Source organism: Berghia stephanieae, chromosome 14, assembly GCF_034508935.2.
Source record: "Berghia stephanieae isolate SIO BIC M18660-M18661 chromosome 14, UCSD_Bste_1.3, whole genome shotgun sequence".
Taxonomy (NCBI): domain Eukaryota; kingdom Metazoa; phylum Mollusca; class Gastropoda; order Nudibranchia; family Aeolidiidae; genus Berghia; species Berghia stephanieae.
Window position 1 is genome coordinate 156,436 of NC_088373.1, and position 18,566 is coordinate 175,001.

Genomic DNA, 18,566 nt, shown 5'->3' on the forward strand with positions numbered 1-18,566 from the left:
CACGAACAATGCTAATTATACACATAATCAACAGAAAGCCTGTCTGAATAAAAATGTCATCAATTGATGCTTGAAATCTTCTAGTGAAGATGAAGAACGTATCTCAAGTGGTAATAAATTCCACAACCTTGGACCCGAATGCTGAAAGGCGTGTTCACCAGCCTTCACTCGACAGCGGGGTGTTTTCATTTTGATGAGCATCTCATTAAACCCAATTGTAAACAGATGTGGTAACAGACGTTTTGCCTTTTATAAACTGTGAAAAAATAGACATTTATAAATTTGAAACAACAGTATCATATTGAAATCAACCAGAAATTTGTCTCAAGCGGTATTTTGTCAGAATGAATAGGACTGTGAAAAGTGAATTTAGAATTAAAATGATATGAAATACGAACTTTTGAGTTTTCTCAAATGCGAACAATCAAGGCCCTCTATATAGTGTTCCAGGCCGGGAAGCAGGTCCGGAAAAGGGATAGAATAAAAAACTACCAGGCCGACTTTTTAAACATTTTTATTGACTCCAGCATATTTAAAATGTATCACAATGTTATTTCAATATTTTTCCACTACATCATATTGTTTTGAAATAGAATATTATGACCGAAAAACGGATTTGAAGTGAGAACTATTTTACATCTCCGCCGCTATTATTTTAACTAAAGGTATCGCATACGCAATCAGGCCTACGATCATTCCGCCTTTTGTATCGCTATTTCTTCCCGTTGTTCCGCCATTGTTCTGACAACAATGCCTTGATCTGCTAACAAAAGAAAGTTTGTTTCAACTATTTACGGATCGCTGCCTCTCTACAAGATGGATATAAAGACGTCTAATTCCCTTTGAGTGTTGCTCTCTTCAATTTTCAGCGTATCCTCCCAAACAAAGGTGAGTTTTTGTCGCGAGTTTTGAGTGTAGAGTGTGAGTGTGACGAGTGACAATGACAATGAGAATGACTGGTAAGAATGGAATGTGAGTTTGGATTACAAAGAGAGTTTTATCTAACTCACAGCTGACTGTTAAATGAAAAAGTAGGTAGATAGACGTCTTAAATGAAGATCAAACTTCCGAAAGCTCCTACATCCCCAGTATTCTTGTATTTTATAATGTTCTAGAGTACTATCTAGATAGTAGGCGGTTTGGGAAGGGGGAAACTTTTTTTTTATAAGTTTGTCTCCCCCCTCCCAAACTCCCTACTAGAACATTATAAAAAAAGTTTCCCCATTCCCATTGAAACCCCCTACTAGAACAAGAATACTGGGGATGTAGGAGCTTTCGGAAGGCTTCCCGTCAATCTATCTTACTTAGACTAGGCAGTTCGACTGCAAACGGGGCTGATTGTGTCCCAGCTCTCAGCTAGCCCATGCCATAGTCATAGGGAAGTTGTGACTGGAAATTGAGGTGGACGTCTTAAAATATGACGTAACATTTTGGCAACACTCATATATTTAAAACCTTTAATTAATCTATTATTATTATTATTATTATTATTAGGGTATATTATTATTATTTATTATTATTATTATTTATTATTATTATTATTATAATTATGACTGTCTACGTACACGGTAACTGGGCACCTATCACTATCATTCGTTTACTGAGTCTTTATCTGTTTATTGTTTGTTTTTGTTAGTTTTTTTCCCTCTTTTTTTTGTTACCTATTTTTGTTGTTTTTAAAAAAAAATTTTACCATGATGTTTAAAAAAAAAACTTCGATTTTAATTTTCTAAAATTATTTATTTATTTGAGATCAGTATTTGTGGGCCTTGTTTCTTAATGGGGCTATGTGGTCTAGTTGGCAGCTATGTGGTCGAGCGGTATGACACTCGCTTTTTTGATCGGAAGGTCCTTGGTTCGAGCTTCGCTTGGCGATAGTTGAGTCCTTAGAAAAGGCTCTTTACTCACATTTTCTCACCGTACTCAGGTTTTAAAAAATGAGTATCTGGCCATTAACAGCGTTGTCTCTGTCCGAAAAAATTGTATTATCGCCTAACAGGCGTCATGTCTCGTTTTACATGTTACGTGTTGCTGTTTGTCAGAGACCCCTTGTAAAGCGCTTTGAGCATGTTTAGTGGAGATTGTACTATATAAAAGCTCAATTTAATTTTAATGAATTTAATTCGTACTTCCTTACAAAGGGGTAGGCTGTCCCATCATTGTTTATATTTATTCACCTTATCTACACCATTCACACTACACATCTCTTATTCATCTTGTTTTGTTGATAAAGGGGAAACCAGAAACGTCCACAGTATGTCTTCGTCTAATAAATTGAGGCTTACAATTCAACACTTATCGTTTATTTTTTAGATGATGTGTAATGTGTACATGTATCTTGTAGTCCTGCTTAAAACAATTGACATTAATCTCTACCCTAATTTTAAATGGTTACTATAAACTAACGTATCTACCTTTTATTTTTTTTCCCCACAGTATTTGATAACCAACAGTTCGTTCCATGATGGTGAACAAGTGCTGTGTCCCTGGATGTGACAGTAATTATTACAGACTTAATTGTGCGCCAAAAAAGGCATCTTGTTTTGAATTCCCGAAAGATGCAGAACAAAGGAATTCATGGATTAGAAAAATTCCTCGGGAAAACTTGGTTGTGACAAAGTTTACTGTTGTTTGTGAAAAACACTTTCAGGAAGATGATATTATACGTTTTAAAGTCGTTCCTGAAAAAAATGGACAACCACAGAAAACTGTTCGCAGGAAGCGTTTGAAGTTGAAAGCTGGTGCCATCCCATCAGTTTTTCCAAATCTTCCCTCTTACCTCACTACTACCCCTTTGCCTCAAAGGGAAAGCCCCAGGAGTAAGAGACAGAGACTTGACGAGAGAGATGAGGAAAGTTTTAACGTTTTTTTAGAACAAGATAAAATTTTAAGTTTTGAGCATTTTAAAAATGAAGTGTGTGGATTTCTGCAAAAGTGGAAATATAATGATATTTGTTATGCTTTAAAAAATGATTCTGTATATTTGTATGCCACTGCATCGACTGATTCGGATGGATTAACGATTCCTTTTAGTATATGTATAAAAAATGATTTGAAACTAGATGTGTGGTTAAAAAATGTTCTTGTTTGTAAAAATGACTTGAAATGGATAATTCCGGACTCTAAGCTGTCTACTTGGAGCCAGTTAGAAAATATTTTAAGCCATTATTCTGCAACAGATTTTACATCTTCCTATAATTCAACATTTCATCAGGCAATTAAATTGTTGAATGTCTGCAGAGACAAAAATAATGATGATAGTAATAACAAAGTTTTTGATTTTTTAATTGATCAGTTAAATTTGATAAATCTGTCTCCATCACAGCGTAGATTTTCTGCTGAATGTATGATTGCTTCTTTTTGTATTTATTCAAATTCCCCGACAACTTATCGTAAGTTAAGGGATTCTTTACTTATTCTTCCCAGTGTGCGATATTTACGTTTATTATCTAGCACTGTATCTTTAAAATCAGGTCTGATTGCCAATGATTTTTTAGTGAATGAAATTAAGTACCTGTCAGATAAAGATTTGTATGTTAATCTTCTTATTGATGAAGTTCATGTCAAGTCGAAATTATCCTACAGAGGGGAGCAATTAATTGGACAGGCTACAAATGATCCTGAAAATCTTGCCAAGTCTATGCAATGTTTTATGATTTCTTCTGTCATGTCTAATAAGAAATTAATTGTTGGAATGTTTCCTGTTGTAAAGATGACTTCAGATTTCTTGTTTGAAACAACAAATGATGTAATTTTTAATGTTTGCAAAGCTGGATTTAATGTCATCAGTGTCATTTCTGATAACAATAGAATTAATCGAAAGATGTTTTCTTTACTGACTAAAGACTCAGAAACTAAATTTTTTATACCTAATCCTATTGACAATTCTCTCAAGATTTTTTTATTGTTTGACTCTGTTCATCTTCTCAAATCAATTCGAAATAATTGGTTGAATGTTAAAAACGATAGTCAAACTTTTACTTTCCCCAATTTAGATAGTGAAGTCATAGATAGCAAATGTATTTCTCATGCTTCCTTTTCTGATTTAAAGCATTTATACAGAGTTGAAAAGTCCCAACTTCTAAAAGAGGCCCCTACCTTAACCTGGAAATCACTATTCCCACACTCTTTAGAGCGTCAGAAAGTCAGTTTAGCCCTTAAGATATTTAATGAAACCAATATTGCTGCTTTGAAAACCTTAGGTCCTCATTCAGCTTTCACATCTTGGGAGGGTACTGTTAATTTCTTGACTATAGTTTGTCGTTGGTGGGATATGGTTAATATACATCACCAGTATTATGGGAGGAATAAGATTAAACCAGATGCCTCTCCTTTCTTCTCTTGTGAAGATGAAAGACTGAGTTGGTTACTAAAAATGTCTTCATGGCTCAAGAAATGGAACCAGATGCATAAAGAAACGAAGTGTGGTTTTTTGTCTTCAGATACATTTTATGCTTTGTCCCATACATTAGAATGTCTAGTTGAATTATAAGATATGTTTTAACTAAACTTAATTTTAAATTTGTTTTGACTGGAAAATTTCAGACTGATGATCTTGAGGCTCGTTTTGGTCAATATAGGCAGTTATCAGGTGGAAATACTTTGATTTCTGTGGAAGAGATTCTTCAGAATGAAAGAAAATTAACTATAAAGCAGCTTTTAACTATTCATTCTTCCTCTAAAGGCAGCATTCCCTTAAATGTTAAATGTTTTTTATCTGAGTTCTCTTCAGATAATTTGGATGAAAGTGACATGCTTTTCATTCAAAAGTTTCCTTTTGAAAATGTTGAAATTCAGTCAGAGTCTTTAGATGTTATTATATACGTTGCTGGCTATGTTGCAAAGAAAGTTATTACAAAAACTGATTGTTCTTTTTGTTGTGAGATTGTAGGAGATAAAAACAAATGTCTTGACTTTTCTATTGATGATAAACTTTTAGAGTATTTTGAAAACCTTAATCACGGTGGCTTAACATATCCATCTCCTGTTCTTGTTCATTTGTTTCAAATTGCACTTTCAATCATGAATGTTGCTGTTAGTAATATGGAACTACATTTTTTGAAGTTAAACAATCAAAAAGATGTCCTAATGAAACTAAATATAGCTTACTGGACAGAGTGTAACCTTCCCATTGAATTTTCATCTGTGTGTACGAATTGCAAGTCTCAAAGAGATAAGTTATTTCATATATGTATATCAACATTTGTCAACATTTTGTTGAATAATTATTCTAAGAAAGTAAATGAAGCAAACTGTTCTAATCAGATTGTAAATGTAAAAAAAGCCATAAAATTTGCATGATTTGTATTTTTGTCAGAATTTTATATTTGTTTGTTCCTGACCTCACATAGTGGGCAGGGAGATACATACTGTGTCTTTTATCCCCCTATATCTGTTTTCCAACATGCTGTCTTTGTCTTGGAAATGAGATTACTTGGTTTTGTCCTGGCCCTGGACGGATACCCTGGCTGGGAGGGAAACAGTCAAGTGTATAGTTAGTTTTGGGAGATGATATTTTTTTTTCCTTGTAAATCATCTCTCTGTTATGTACTGTATTATTTTTCCTTTCACCAATGTATGATTTGTAAACAATTGAGTGTGTTCCTCTGGAAGGAGACCTGTGCTTATGTCTGAATGAGACATTGAGTGATCTCAAACTTCGTACACTGATAGTGTGCTCTTGGAATCACCATCTGTTCCCTATTTGAACCAATTCCCCTTTGTCTGCCTTATTTTTGGGTGCTTTAATTGTAATTCTATAACTTTTAACTGTCCCATTTTCTTCCTTTTTTACTGGCGCTGACATGACCTAAGTGTTGTAAACCCCTTAAAAACAAAAACAAAAAACCCCACATATGCTTGTTTAAATTACTGGTTTGTATGTTTTGATATGATGTGTGTAATAAATATAATTGCTTGAGTGATATAATTATTACTTCAACTATACTATAACTGTAATTATGTTTTTGAAATCACAAAGTATAAATATATTTTAAAAGTATGTCACTTGCAATCTCTGTTTTATATTATGTATGATGTACAGATTGTTCATATGTTAAAAATAAATGTCCCAATGAGATAACTGTAAGAACTGAGTTTTATTTCTTACTCTAGTGTGCAAGCAGATGGTTGGCGGGGCCATAGTAGATGGGAATCCTTTTAAGGTTCTTCCATTGTCATACTGTTTCTTCTTTGGGGGGGGGGGAAGTATAATTATATGTCTAAAGCTATTGCAAGTGTTCTACAGCTACTTTTTTGTTTTTAATGGTTTTACGGCGCTTACAACACATTAAGGTCATATCAGCGCCAATTCTACAGCTACGACAGTCTATTCATTTTTTGGAAATGTATTTTCTTGTCTCTGTTCAACTTGTAACTACAAACTGTTTTCAGTTACTTTTCTTTTATCTATCACCTTACTCTCTCTCTCTCTCTAGTGTTCTCTTAACAAGCTTACATACACAGCTGTTCTGTTTGTTCAGTCGTGCTATACGACTGAGTACTTACGTACAAAAAGGGTGTTAGCATATCCCTGGGCCATAATGCATGTTATGGGGTAACCATCATCAATCTATATTTTTTCCTGTAAATATCTTTCGTCACCTATTTTGAAAGATGATATTTATTTCCCTCGTAGTAAATCTACCTCTCTGAAACATCCATGGCAGGGCCTAAAGTCTTGGTATTATTTTAACTTGTCTAACATCTTACTTACCACTGAGCACTTATATGACCTCAGCAGTGAGCATGGAATAACCCACATAAAAGTAAAAAAAAAAAGGAAAGTATAAGAATTCTCACTTTTAACTTTTATACTACTATTATTATTATTACTACAAAGTACTCTATAGGGTAACTTGTGTAACTTTAGCTAAGTCGTTATTGATATTGAAATGAACGAACTTATAAGCGTTAATATTATTTAGAAATAAGATCCTCTAACACTTAACACGTCTTTAAATTGTTTTGTGCGCGAAGAGCTGCACGCCAACGTACAGGTAAACGATAAAGTGGACAGCGGCGAAGTCGGCCTGTTAGTTTTCGTCCCTCTCCCACGCTTCCTGGCCTGTGCTATATAGACGGCCTTGGAACAATGTATAAAATATTCCCCACCATAACCAATTGGAATTAACTCCAATTTTCATATTCCTGGCTATAAATTCAACTTACACCAAATTGATCCTGATATAATATTGTTTCGAGATATTGGGTCACATTTAACAAACAATTAATAATTTTTTATTTTGTAGTAGGAGTAAACCAAGAAGTTGGTTGGGGTATCAGAAGTTGTGATAACCAAGCTGCCATTGTGAAAAGAGAATTGTTATTATTATTATTATTATTATTATTATTATTATTATTATTATTATTATTATTATTATTATATTATATATTATAATGTGTTGTAATGACAGTGATGATGACGATGACGTTGATGACGATGACGTTGATGAGGAGGAGGACAACGTCAACGACGGTGATGGTGATGATGTAGATATTTAATAATGAGCAATGAATTTTTTTCAGTCACGCTATGTTACATTATTTATCAAACTGTGTGATCAATTTTCTGAAATAGACTTTTTTGGCCTATAAAGCGTTGCTGGTCGAAGAGTATTATTATTCCCCCCCCCCCCTTCCCCCCCATTTCTGATAATTATCATATTTTCTGTGTCCAGTTCTTGACGAGTCTGATGCCAAATTCCCATGCTTCGAATGCAGCAGACGATTTAGGTCCTCTGCCACCCTCCAGATACATCTTGAATCGGTTCATGAAAATGAAGATCTCCTGGAACTTGACATTGATGGAGATGGTAGTCGGGATGGCCTGATGGCCAACATGATGGCCGACAAGGAGGATGGAGATTACAAGGCCCCGATCAAGGGTTTTGATCGACAAGGAAAAGAGTTTGACGAGGATGGAGGGAAAGGAAGAGGCAGACGGAAAGGCAAAAGGAAAGGAGTTTTTGTAAACGGGAAATTAATCCAGGGAAAAGGAAAAAGTGTAAGCATTAAAATAAAATTGGAATTTTCTGTATTGGTCATTTCAATATCGTCTGCTTAAATATGAGATATACTTACTTACTTACTTATCCGAACCAGCGACCACCTGAGCTCTAGCCCTTCGGTCTTGTGCCATGACGTAGAAGTTAGACGTCTTTTGTAGTTGTTCCAGATGACTATAAAGTGTGTTACTGATGCTTGAATTAAATATGAGATATAGAAATATTCATTTTCCTCCTTCTGTGGCCGTGCTGTGTTGACGACATTTTTCAACTAATTCAGATGATTAAGTTGATAAGGAGCATTAGAGAATTCCAGTCTGTAAGAAAAGTGACAACAATAAAGATCATGCTGTGTTTTGTTGAATCAAACCTTTGAACACAAGTAATGTCTTGATTGTCCGGACAGCTAGTAAGTTAAGACATGTAATAGTGAAAAGCAGTTTTCTTTGGAATTATTAAGGAAAAAAAAAAGAAACTTTAAGAAATGAAATATATGAACATGGCACTTGGAGAGTCAACTTTAATAGAAAAATTATGATTCAATTAAAAGCTGAGTACTCAAGTGAAGTGGTAATTCATTATTTCACAACGTGTAGATTAAGGAATTAATCAAGACTGTTTTTATTATTGAGAAGCTGGAGGGAGATCTTTTGTGCCTCTATATATATAAGCACAGTCAAGTGTTTGAGATACAGTTAGGGTTCGAACCGTGAGATCAAGGGTTTTTAAATCTTTTATTTTGTATATAATGATAACCTTTTCTTCCTCTTTTTTTATTCTTATCCAGCGACAAGGAGATACTTTTCAATGGAAGAAAAAATCAACCAATCTCTACATCAACAAGTAAGTTATGGACGTTTTAAAGGGAGTGAATTGTTGTCTTGCCAACAGATTTAAAAATGCAGTAGCACTAATTACAACAATAAATAATTTTAAAATTTAATCTCAAAAACATGATGGAAAACTAAAACCCCAAAGTCAGAAAATTGTTGGGCACCTTTCTTCTCTTCTTACTTCTGTTGTTGCCAGTTAAATCTTCTTTGTTGGTCCTATCTGTCATTCAAGAAGCAAAATGGAAATGATGTCAGTGGTGTACTTACTTATTGCCCGTGATGCATCTTGGCATGGAGAACTGTCGGCTGTCATCTGCATTTTTTGCGGCCGCAAATATCAGGGCGATCCGCAAATTTTGGCAAATCTCCCAAAATTGGCAAATCGTGGCAAATTTTGGGAAAATTGGCAAATGGTGTGGCAAATTTTGGGAAAAAAAAAGAAGCGAAAACAAAATAACGAAAAAAAAAAAAAAGTGCGAAACTTGAGAAATGTTGCAGCTTTGCCTGGGCCCAAACCAAGGGAAGCTACTCTCTACGGATAATGATCCTTTAAAATCTTTGTAACAACGCTATTCATAATGTAGCCTCCTTAAATGTAATAAATTGTCTTTTATATATATTTTTTTCTGTGTCGCGTGTTAATTTTTACTAAAACGCTTAGTTCTCCTCGGCAAATTTTTGGGCAAATTTTGGTCTTTTTGGCAAATTTCTTGGCAAATTTTGGGTTTTTTTTTAAGGCAAATTTTGGCAAATTTTAGGTCCCAATTTGGCAAAAAATGCAGATGACAGACTGTCGGTCTCTCTCTGGCTATGATATAACTTTAACGTGTTGCAAGCGTTGTAAAACCCTTAAAAACATACTGTTGGTCTTCCCCCCCCCCTCCCTTCCCCCACTCTCTGATCTCTCCCTCTACTCCTCCAAGTTGAGTGGGGCCTTCGTCTTCTTTTCTTTTCTTTGTGGTGTCCAGTGTAAAACAGTTTTGCTCATCTCCACCTTCTTTTTATAATGATGTCCTTTCATGTCATCCATTCCACATTGATTTAGCAGATATTTATTAAAAATTTTATTTGGCAGGTAAACGTGTGCCAAAAGTGCTATGTTGATCACATAAGGGAACTCATCTCTGCTGAATGTTAATCATTGCAATTTTTTTTGTCCACTGCCAGAACGTTGAAGAAATACAAGAAGCGTGTTCAATACTCGGACAAAGGCCCTTCGTCTGGCCGTTCCTCCATGTATACCAGGCAGGGAAAAGACAGTGGTGGGAATGAATGGGTGTGCACGCATTGTGGACTGACCTTTGACAAAAGGTCACTACTTAACCTTCACACTTTGACCCATGCAGCTGAGGACCTGGTAGCAGGAGAAGAAGGAATGATGCAGGTGAGGGCTGGTTGTTACAGAGATGCCAACCCTTCATATTCCAAAAGTGGAATCAAAACATCAGAAAATAGGATTTTGAGACAAAAAATAGAAATTTCTTATCAATGGATAATTCTGTATCAAAATAACAACCAACGTTCTCACCAAACACATACAGACAGTATTCCGGCACAGCTGGTAAAATTACATATCACATGTATTAGGTAATGGAGTGGGGAAGGGGGAAAAGCTTTTCATAAATTCACCCTATTAATCCATCCCCCCCCCCCCCCTTCAAAAAAAAACAACAAAAAGTAAACGAAAAAAAAAAAAAAAAAAAAAAACTGGCTTCAAAGGTTTGGATAGCAAGTTTTGATGTTTGAAGCCCACCAACACATCCCTCCTTCATCTCTCATCAAACTATTGGTACAAATTTTAACATAACCTATGAAATATAGTATACACCCATTGATTACGTACTATATATATATATCCTTTAAGAGAATGTAGTTTGGGGGAAAGAGGGAAAAAATAAAGGAGGGCCTTGATTTTCCTTTGGAATGTTACAATGTCGTGGTATGACACTCTCCTTCGAATCTAAAGATCCAGGGTTTGAATCCTGCTTTGCACGGTGCATAGTTGAATCCTTGGAAACTTTGCACGGTGCATAGTTGAATCCTTGGAACAGGATTTTTACTCACATCGTCTCACTGTACTCAGGTATGAAATGGGTATCTAGCCGTTAACACAGTTGTCTCTGTCCAAAAAATTGTAATATCGCCTAACAGGCATTATGTTTTGTTTTACAGGTTAAATGTTGCTATTGGCCAGGGACCCCTCGTAAAGCGCTTTGAGCATGTTTAGGGGATATTGCGCTTTATAAATGCTCACATAAAAAAAAAAAAAATTAAATAATTCAATCAAATCAATTTGATCTTCAGAAAAGAAACACATCAGATCTCTCTCTCTCTCTCTCTCTCTCTCTCTCTCTCTCTCTCTCTCTCTCTCTCTCCTCTCTCTCTCTCCTCTCTCTCTCTCTCTCCTCTCTCTCTCTCTCTCTCATTTTTTGTTCTCTCACCATCTTTTGTTGCCAGATTAACCAAGCCAAGACGGAATTTTGTGAAGAGGAAGTCAATCAAGAGGAAGGGGGAATTATGTCCTTTAGCCCAATGATAGCATGTCCAAAATGTTCTGTCATCTTCTCAGACCAAAGAGATCTCATGAATCACGTGGCCACCCACGCCCAAAAGGTTGGTGCATCAAATACAGGATTTAATGGATGGAATTATTATTATAATCATAATTATTATTTGACACAGCACCAATATCCACAAATAGTGCTCAGAAGTGCTTTACAATATATTTTTTGGTATCAGACAAGTTCATTCATTCTACTATGAAATCACCACAACAGTCACACACACACATCTTGTTTGAAGATAATTATAAAGGATGAAATAAAAGAAAAATCCTTCAGAGCCACAGGGTCCATGGTGCTGTTGTTTATTCTGATTTCCATAGCGTTACATATAGTCACAATTGCCTACGATTAGATGCAAAATACTTCTCTTACCGTACTCAGGTGTAAAATGAGTACCTGGCCATCAACAGTGTTGTCTCTGTCCGAAAAATTGTAATATCGCCAAAGAGGCGTTATGTCTCGTTCTACATGTTACGTGTTGCTGTTGGTCAGGGACCCTTTGTAAAGCGCTTTGAGCACATTTAGTGGATATTGCGCTATATAAAAGCTCAAGTTGAAAAAAATATTTTTTAGTTCTTCTAGAGTCGAGTTGATTTTAATACGAAGATTGAAGAAACAGAAATAGTAGTAGCAGATGACAATTAGAAATGGATGGTAAAAATGAAATAGAATTAAAAGAACTTGTTAAATTTAAAAAGCAATGAAAGAAAAATGAAATTGAATGACTTTGGATGTTCCATTATGAACTTGGGAAATTTTAATTTGGCCATTATTTATCAACCAGCCAATCAAAAGAGAGAAGCCATTTGACTGCCAGCACTGCTCAAAGTCTTTTCCAACGGAGGAGAAATTAGTCAGACACAGCATTGTACATGGCGCTGATGAGGACAAACCGCTAGAGGTAAATAAATGATGTGAAAAATGTCACAAATATATGAGCGGTAGTAGATATGGGTCTTAAAGTGAAATACTACACACATTTACAACGTTTTTAGCCTCTCTCTCTCTCCAATTCTCTCTCTTTCTCTCTCTCTCTCTCTCTCTCTCTCTCTCTCTCTCTCTCTCTCTCTCTCTCTCTCTCTCTCTTTCTCTCTCTCTCTCTCTCTCTCTCTCTCTCACACCCTCTACTGATACACACACTCCACCCTCTTATCCCATCTCCTCCTCTCTCTCTCTCCTCTCTCTCTCTCTCTCTCTCTCTCTCTCTCTCTCTCTCTCTCTCTCTCTTCTCTCTCTCTCTTCTTTATCTTTTTTTCTTTTGTTTTTGTTTGTTTTTATTTAATCTTTCTTTCTCTCTTGACAAGACTTTTATTATTTTCCTAACTTTTCCTAATTCCCACTTTTTCCATTTCAAGTGTACCGTCTGCCAGAGACGTCTGGTCAACAACGCAGCCATGGCGTGTCACATGAAGACACACAGTGACAGGAAGTACTACGACTGTCCTGTGTGCACTGAGGATTTTGATTCCTCGCTTGTGCTGAAGGACCACGCCCAGAGGCAGCACACCGATGCCAACGGCCATTACCCTTGTCCCAACTGTATCAAAATCTTTGACGACTTCCAGATGCTGAAACGACACGTCAAAGCCTTTCATTCGAGGCGTGTGTTTGAGTGTGAATACTGTGCCAAGGTAAGGAAGATTTGGGGAAATTTGAAATATACGCACTTGTGATTTGTGGATGAATTGTGTCAGTGCATGATGTAATCAGTTTGAAGGTGAACATTTTGGATTTGCATTTTTTTTTGCATTATCTGAAAGAATATGCTCTCCAGAGCATTTTAATCTTTATTTGAAGTAAATCGGGTGATTTTTCATGAAGTTATGGTCGGATATATGGGAAAGGTATCCAGCAACTTTTCTCAAATTTCATACTTTTTCAACTTGACTAGCTGTAAAAAATATTTAGAAGTGAAATTAAGCTTGATATTTCCTGAAGATGTAAAAAAAAAAGGGTTGATTTAATCATTTATGACAAGAACTCATTTTTGATAAAAATTGGACCTTCTAACTAAACTTGGCAATATCTCAGTTCAAACTTTTTCACCATCCAACTGATTTAGTCATTCACTATAACATTTATGATGTTGATGATGAATAAAATTGTGATTGTGAGTTGTCATACCTCTGGGTCACATGACTGCACAAATAAAGAGGATTAAAACTTTACAAATCAGATGGTATAAAATTGAAAGTAGTCCTTGTAGAAATAGTGGCATAACTAGAGCAAAATGTATCATATCAACTGAGCATCAATAATCAGCGTACATCTTGCCCGTTAGGCTATGTGGTCTTATGGTGTGACACTCGCCTTAGGATAGGAAGGTCTTGGGTTTGAGTCCCACTGGCGCATAGTTGAGTCCTTGTAAAAGGCTTTTTACTCATATTATCTCTCTGTTCTCAGGTGTAAAATGAGTACCTGATGTTAACAGCATTGTCCCTGTCCCCCAACAAATAATTGTAGGAGTCATGTCTCGTCCTTCATGTTAAATGTCGCTGTTGGCTAGGGACACCTTGTAATGTGCTTTGAGCACGTTTAGTGGATATTGCGCTGTATAAAAGCTCAAATGTTCTTTTTAGATGTGTCTGCATTGAACAGTTTTTAAAAGAATTTTTACTTTTCATTATTAAATTTTCTTTTTTTTTTTTCCTCTTCTCATCTCTTTTTTTTCAGGAGTTTTGCCGACTGGACAAGCTGAAGTTGCACATGCTAAAACACACGTCACACCGTGAGTTTATGTGTGACCAGTGTGGTCGTCAGTTCAAACGTAAAGACAAACTGAGAGAACACACCAAACGGTTACACAACAAGGAGAGGATGGCTGAAGGTCACGGTTTCAGGATGGGAGGGCGAGGGGCGAAGAAATTTGTACCCAAGGTAATGATGAAAGGACCAAGCACTAGAGGTGCCTAAATGAGTCGATAAAATGGAGAGAGAGATAAAGGGAGTAAATGTCACTCATAAATAAGGGAACAACACAAAACAAACGACGTTTCGGCCTTTGGATTTTTTCAAGTAAAAAGCCAAAGGCCACAATGTTGTTTGTTTTGTGTTGTTCCCTCTTTGTGAGTAAAATTTACTCCCTTTATCTTTCTCTCCCTTTTAATGATAATAGAACTTTTTTGTCTTTGATCACAGGATTTCTCACTAATGTATCTCACACCACATTTCTCACTACCTTATCTCACACCACATTTCTCACTACCTTATCTCACACCACATTTCTCACTACCTTATCTCACACCACATTTCTCACTACCTTATCTCACACCACATTTCTCACTACCTTATCTCACACCACATTTCTCACTACCTTATCTCCCATCACATTTCTCACTACCTTATCTCCACCACATTTCTCACTACCTTATCTCCCACCACATTTCTCACTACCTTATCTCCCACTTTCTCACTACTTATCTCACCACATTCTCACACTTATCTCACACCACATTTCTCACTACCTTATCTCACACCACATTTCTCACTACCTTATCTCACACCACTACTTTCTCACTACCCTTATATCTCCCACCACATTTCTCACTACCTTATCTCCCACCACATTTCTCACTACCTTATCTCCCACCACATTTCTCACTACCTTATCTCCCACTACATTTCTCACTACCTTATCTCCCACCACATTTCTCACTACCTTATCTCCCACCACATTTCTCACTACCTTATCTCACACCACATTTCTCACTACCTTATCTCACACCACATTTCTCACTACCTTATCTCACACCACATTTCTCACTACCTTATCTCACACCACATTTCTTGCTAACGTATCTCCCACTATGATGCGTTATTCCAGTTTGGTCCCAGCTTTGACTGGTAAATGTTTATTTCCTGTTTTCTTCTGCACCTCTTCTATCCATTATTTATTTCCTGATTTCCTGAAGTACTTGTAATAGACTAGCGTCCTATCCTTAGGGTTGCAAGCAATTGCTATTGTCTGTTTCATGCCATAGAAATGGGGATAAACTTCGACTCCATGGGTCTAAATAGCTCTGTAGGATTATTACATTAATGGATTAATTAACCTGGTTCTAGATATACTCTAGGTTTTAAAAGTAAACAGATCTTTTTAATTAAAAAAAATTTAAAAAATTCCCTTTATTCATCTCCAAGGGGAAATTTGACTTTAGACTATTCCAAGGGAAGACTGGAATAATCCAGGCGTCAGCCGGAATGCAGCGCCACAACGTGAGCTAGGCCACACAACGAGGCAGGTAGTTGAACTCGGTACCTTTTGGGTACAAAGCAAAGACCATAGCGCTGAGCCACGCTGTCCCCTAACAATTTACAATTGTTTTGTGTATTTATTTCCACAGGTCATGCCATCAGAGTACCACCGATTCATCTACAAGTGTCACTCTTGTCTGCTTGGCTTCAAGCGCCGTGGAATGCTGGTCAACCATCTTGCCAAGAGGCATCCAGACATGAAACCTGAACACGTCCCAGAGCTCAACTTACCGATCCTGAAGACTCAGAAAGATTTCTACTGTCAATACTGTGATAAGGTGGGGAGTAGTTGTGCGGTTATGTGGTCGTGTGGTATGACACTCGCTTTCGGATCGGAAAGTCCTGGGTTCGAGCCTCGCTTGGCGCATAGTTGAGCCCTTTACTCACATTCACCGTCTCAGGTGTAAAATGAGTACCTGGCCGTTAACAGCGTTGTCTCTGTTCGAAAAAAAAAAAGTAATATCGCCTAACAGGCTCATGTCCCGTCCTACATGTTAAATGTTGCTGTTGGCCAGGGACCTCTTTTAAAGCGCTTTGAGCACGTTTAGTGATATTGCACTACATATAAGCTCAATTTTAACATTTTTTATTAGTAGTTGTCGCAACCTCTGTTGTGGATAGATTTATAGCCAACATTTTCAAATTGAGAAACTAGGATAAAGATCAGAACATGTGTGTATGAAAGGTGCCAGACAAAACAAGAAAAAAAACCATCTGAAAAAATCAATCTCAACTGGATATCGAACCTCAGACCTTCTGAATACTGGTCAGATATTCTACCATTACACCACAGAGGCTCCCTATATTCTTCACAAGGGTACATCAATGTCTTCATCCTTGTCCTCCTGGTTCAATGTTTATGTTCTATGGTGCAAGCGAGGGTTCACAGCGTAAAACGCGTACCCTTGTGAAGAATATAGGAATTAAAATTGTCCCAACTATTGGGAGCCTCTGTGGTGTAATGGAAGAACGTCTGACCGGTAATCAGAAGGTCTGAGGTTCAATCCCCAGTCGAGGTAGACTGATTTTTGGGATGGTTTTTTTTCTTCTATTTTTCTTTTTTGCTTTGCCTGACACCTTTCATACACACTTGTCTCAGATCTTTATTCTACATTTTCAATACACTTTGTCAAATGTTGGGACAAACAAATGCAATTGTCTCATGCATTGTTCTCACCCTAATTTCCATTGCAGATCTACAAATCGTCTTCTAAACGAAAGGCTCACATTCTGAAGAATCATCCTGGATCACTGGTACCGCCATCAGCGCGCAAGAAGCAACCGCTTACCGATGATGGCACCGGTGTGGCCACTGGTACCGTCCTGGCATGTGCTACTGTTGGAGCCAATGGTCAGCAGCAGCAGGTTCTGCCTCTTAACACGTTCTCTCACACAGTGGGCAGCATCACCACCATGCCACACGGATGCAAGTTTTGTCACAAGCAGTATGCGAGCAAGGCTAAACTGTTGCAGGTATGTCCAACATTATTTTGTTGCCAGGGAAAGAAAAAAAAAGATAGGAGGAAGAGAGGAAGGCAGAGCATGTGAGATGTTAAGAGTAGTAACGAAGTAGGGAACAGGCAGTGGTGTAAAATTAAGTTCGAAAAAATGTATCTGAAACAGTGGAAGACAAAGCAGAAAAAAAAATACAAGACAAAAACCATCTCCAAAAAAGTCACCAGTCCAGTGGAGGCTTGATGGTGTTTTGGGATGGGTTTTTTTTTTCAAGACAGAGAGAGAAACAGAGAGAGAGAGAAAGAAAGAAAGAAAGAAAGAAAGAAAGAAAGAAAGAGAGAGAGAGAGAGAGAGAGAGAGAGAGAGAGAGAGAGAGAGAGAGAGAGAGAGAGAGAGAGAGAGAGAGAGAGAGAGAGAGAGTTAGTTAGTTAGTTAGTTAGTTAGTTAGTTAGTTAGTTAGTTAGTTAGTTAGTTAGTTAGTTAGTTAGTTAGTTAGTTTGTTTGTTTGTATGTGAATGTGAGTGTGCATTCCCCTCCCCTCTATTATGTCTCCGTATCTCACTGCAATGTTTATTTTTTCATTACTTGATAAAGCACCAGAGGAAGAAACACACTGACTTGGTGGAGCCGTCGTCTGCCAAGAAGAAATCCAAGCCTTTCAAGTCTGAATATTTACAGATAACAGTTGGAGGTCAGTGGGTCTTGTGTTGTATTGGGTGGTGGGATGGCTGAAGTTGTGGATACGATGAGTGTGGAATACTAGTGATTATATAACGTCCTTCTCTCTGTCTCTCTCTGTCTGTCTGTCTCTCTCTGAGTTCTTGGCTGGTAAGGAAACAGTCGAATGAATAGCTATAGTTTTGGGAGATTATATTTTTTCCTTGTAATTCATCTCTATGTTATGTATTGTTATATTTTTGTTTTGAATATATTATGATCTGTATGTTTAAGAATTTGAGTGTGTTCCTCTTAGTGGAATCTGTGTTTGTGCCTGGATGAGACTTTTAGGCGATCTTAAATTTTGTACACTTATAGTGTGCTCTTGGAATCTACATCTTTTCTCTATTTAACGTTTGAATCAGTCCCCTTTGACTAACTTTTTCCTGTGTGTTTTTAATTGTAAATCGGAATATCTCATTTTCTTCTTGTTTACTGGTGCTGAAATTGAAATGACCTAAATGTGTTGCAAGCGCCAAAAATACCCTTAAACAACAAACAAAACAAGAGTCGAACGGCCTTTATATAAATATGAATGTTTTCTAAACTCATACTAATGTTCTTGCATCATTCCGTTTGTCAAACAGATCCGACTGTTGGTAGTCTCATCAATGAGAGATATGAAACTGTCCCCATGGTAACGGTGGTCACACAGCCTGCCCCAGGGGGTGATCAGCTGACAGGACCTGCTGACCTTTTGACCCAGGTACCAGTATTTTTTAGTTTGCACAGCGTGG

The 18,566-nt window shown here is 36.9% G+C and overlaps 2 protein-coding genes across 3 annotated transcripts in view; both read left to right on the forward strand.

Annotated features, from left to right (window-relative positions):
- The window catches only part of LOC144960159 (uncharacterized), a 48,142-nt gene that overhangs the window by 22,022 nt on the left and 7,554 nt on the right, over nt 1-18,566 (forward strand). For both annotated transcript variants that reach the window (XM_078893165.1, XM_078893166.1), the window contains exons 16-26: nt 7,680-8,005; nt 8,794-8,849; nt 10,007-10,223; nt 11,297-11,452; nt 12,188-12,304; nt 12,759-13,034; nt 14,077-14,280; nt 15,747-15,935; nt 16,852-17,130; nt 17,707-17,803; nt 18,417-18,535. In XM_078893165.1, coding sequence (XP_078749291.1) covers nt 7,680-8,005; nt 8,794-8,849; nt 10,007-10,223; nt 11,297-11,452; nt 12,188-12,304; nt 12,759-13,034; nt 14,077-14,280; nt 15,747-15,935; nt 16,852-17,130; nt 17,707-17,803; nt 18,417-18,535 — 2,036 coding nt within the window. The remainder of the gene's footprint in view (nt 1-7,679; nt 8,006-8,793; nt 8,850-10,006; nt 10,224-11,296; nt 11,453-12,187; nt 12,305-12,758; nt 13,035-14,076; nt 14,281-15,746; nt 15,936-16,851; nt 17,131-17,706; nt 17,804-18,416; nt 18,536-18,566) is intronic.
- Nucleotides 751-4,492, forward strand: LOC144959761 (uncharacterized). The gene is made up of 2 exons (XM_078892490.1): nt 751-888; nt 2,437-4,492. Exon 2 carries the CDS (start codon nt 2,462-2,464, stop codon nt 4,490-4,492), a length of 2,031 nt encoding a protein of 676 aa, XP_078748616.1. The 5' UTR covers nt 751-888; nt 2,437-2,461.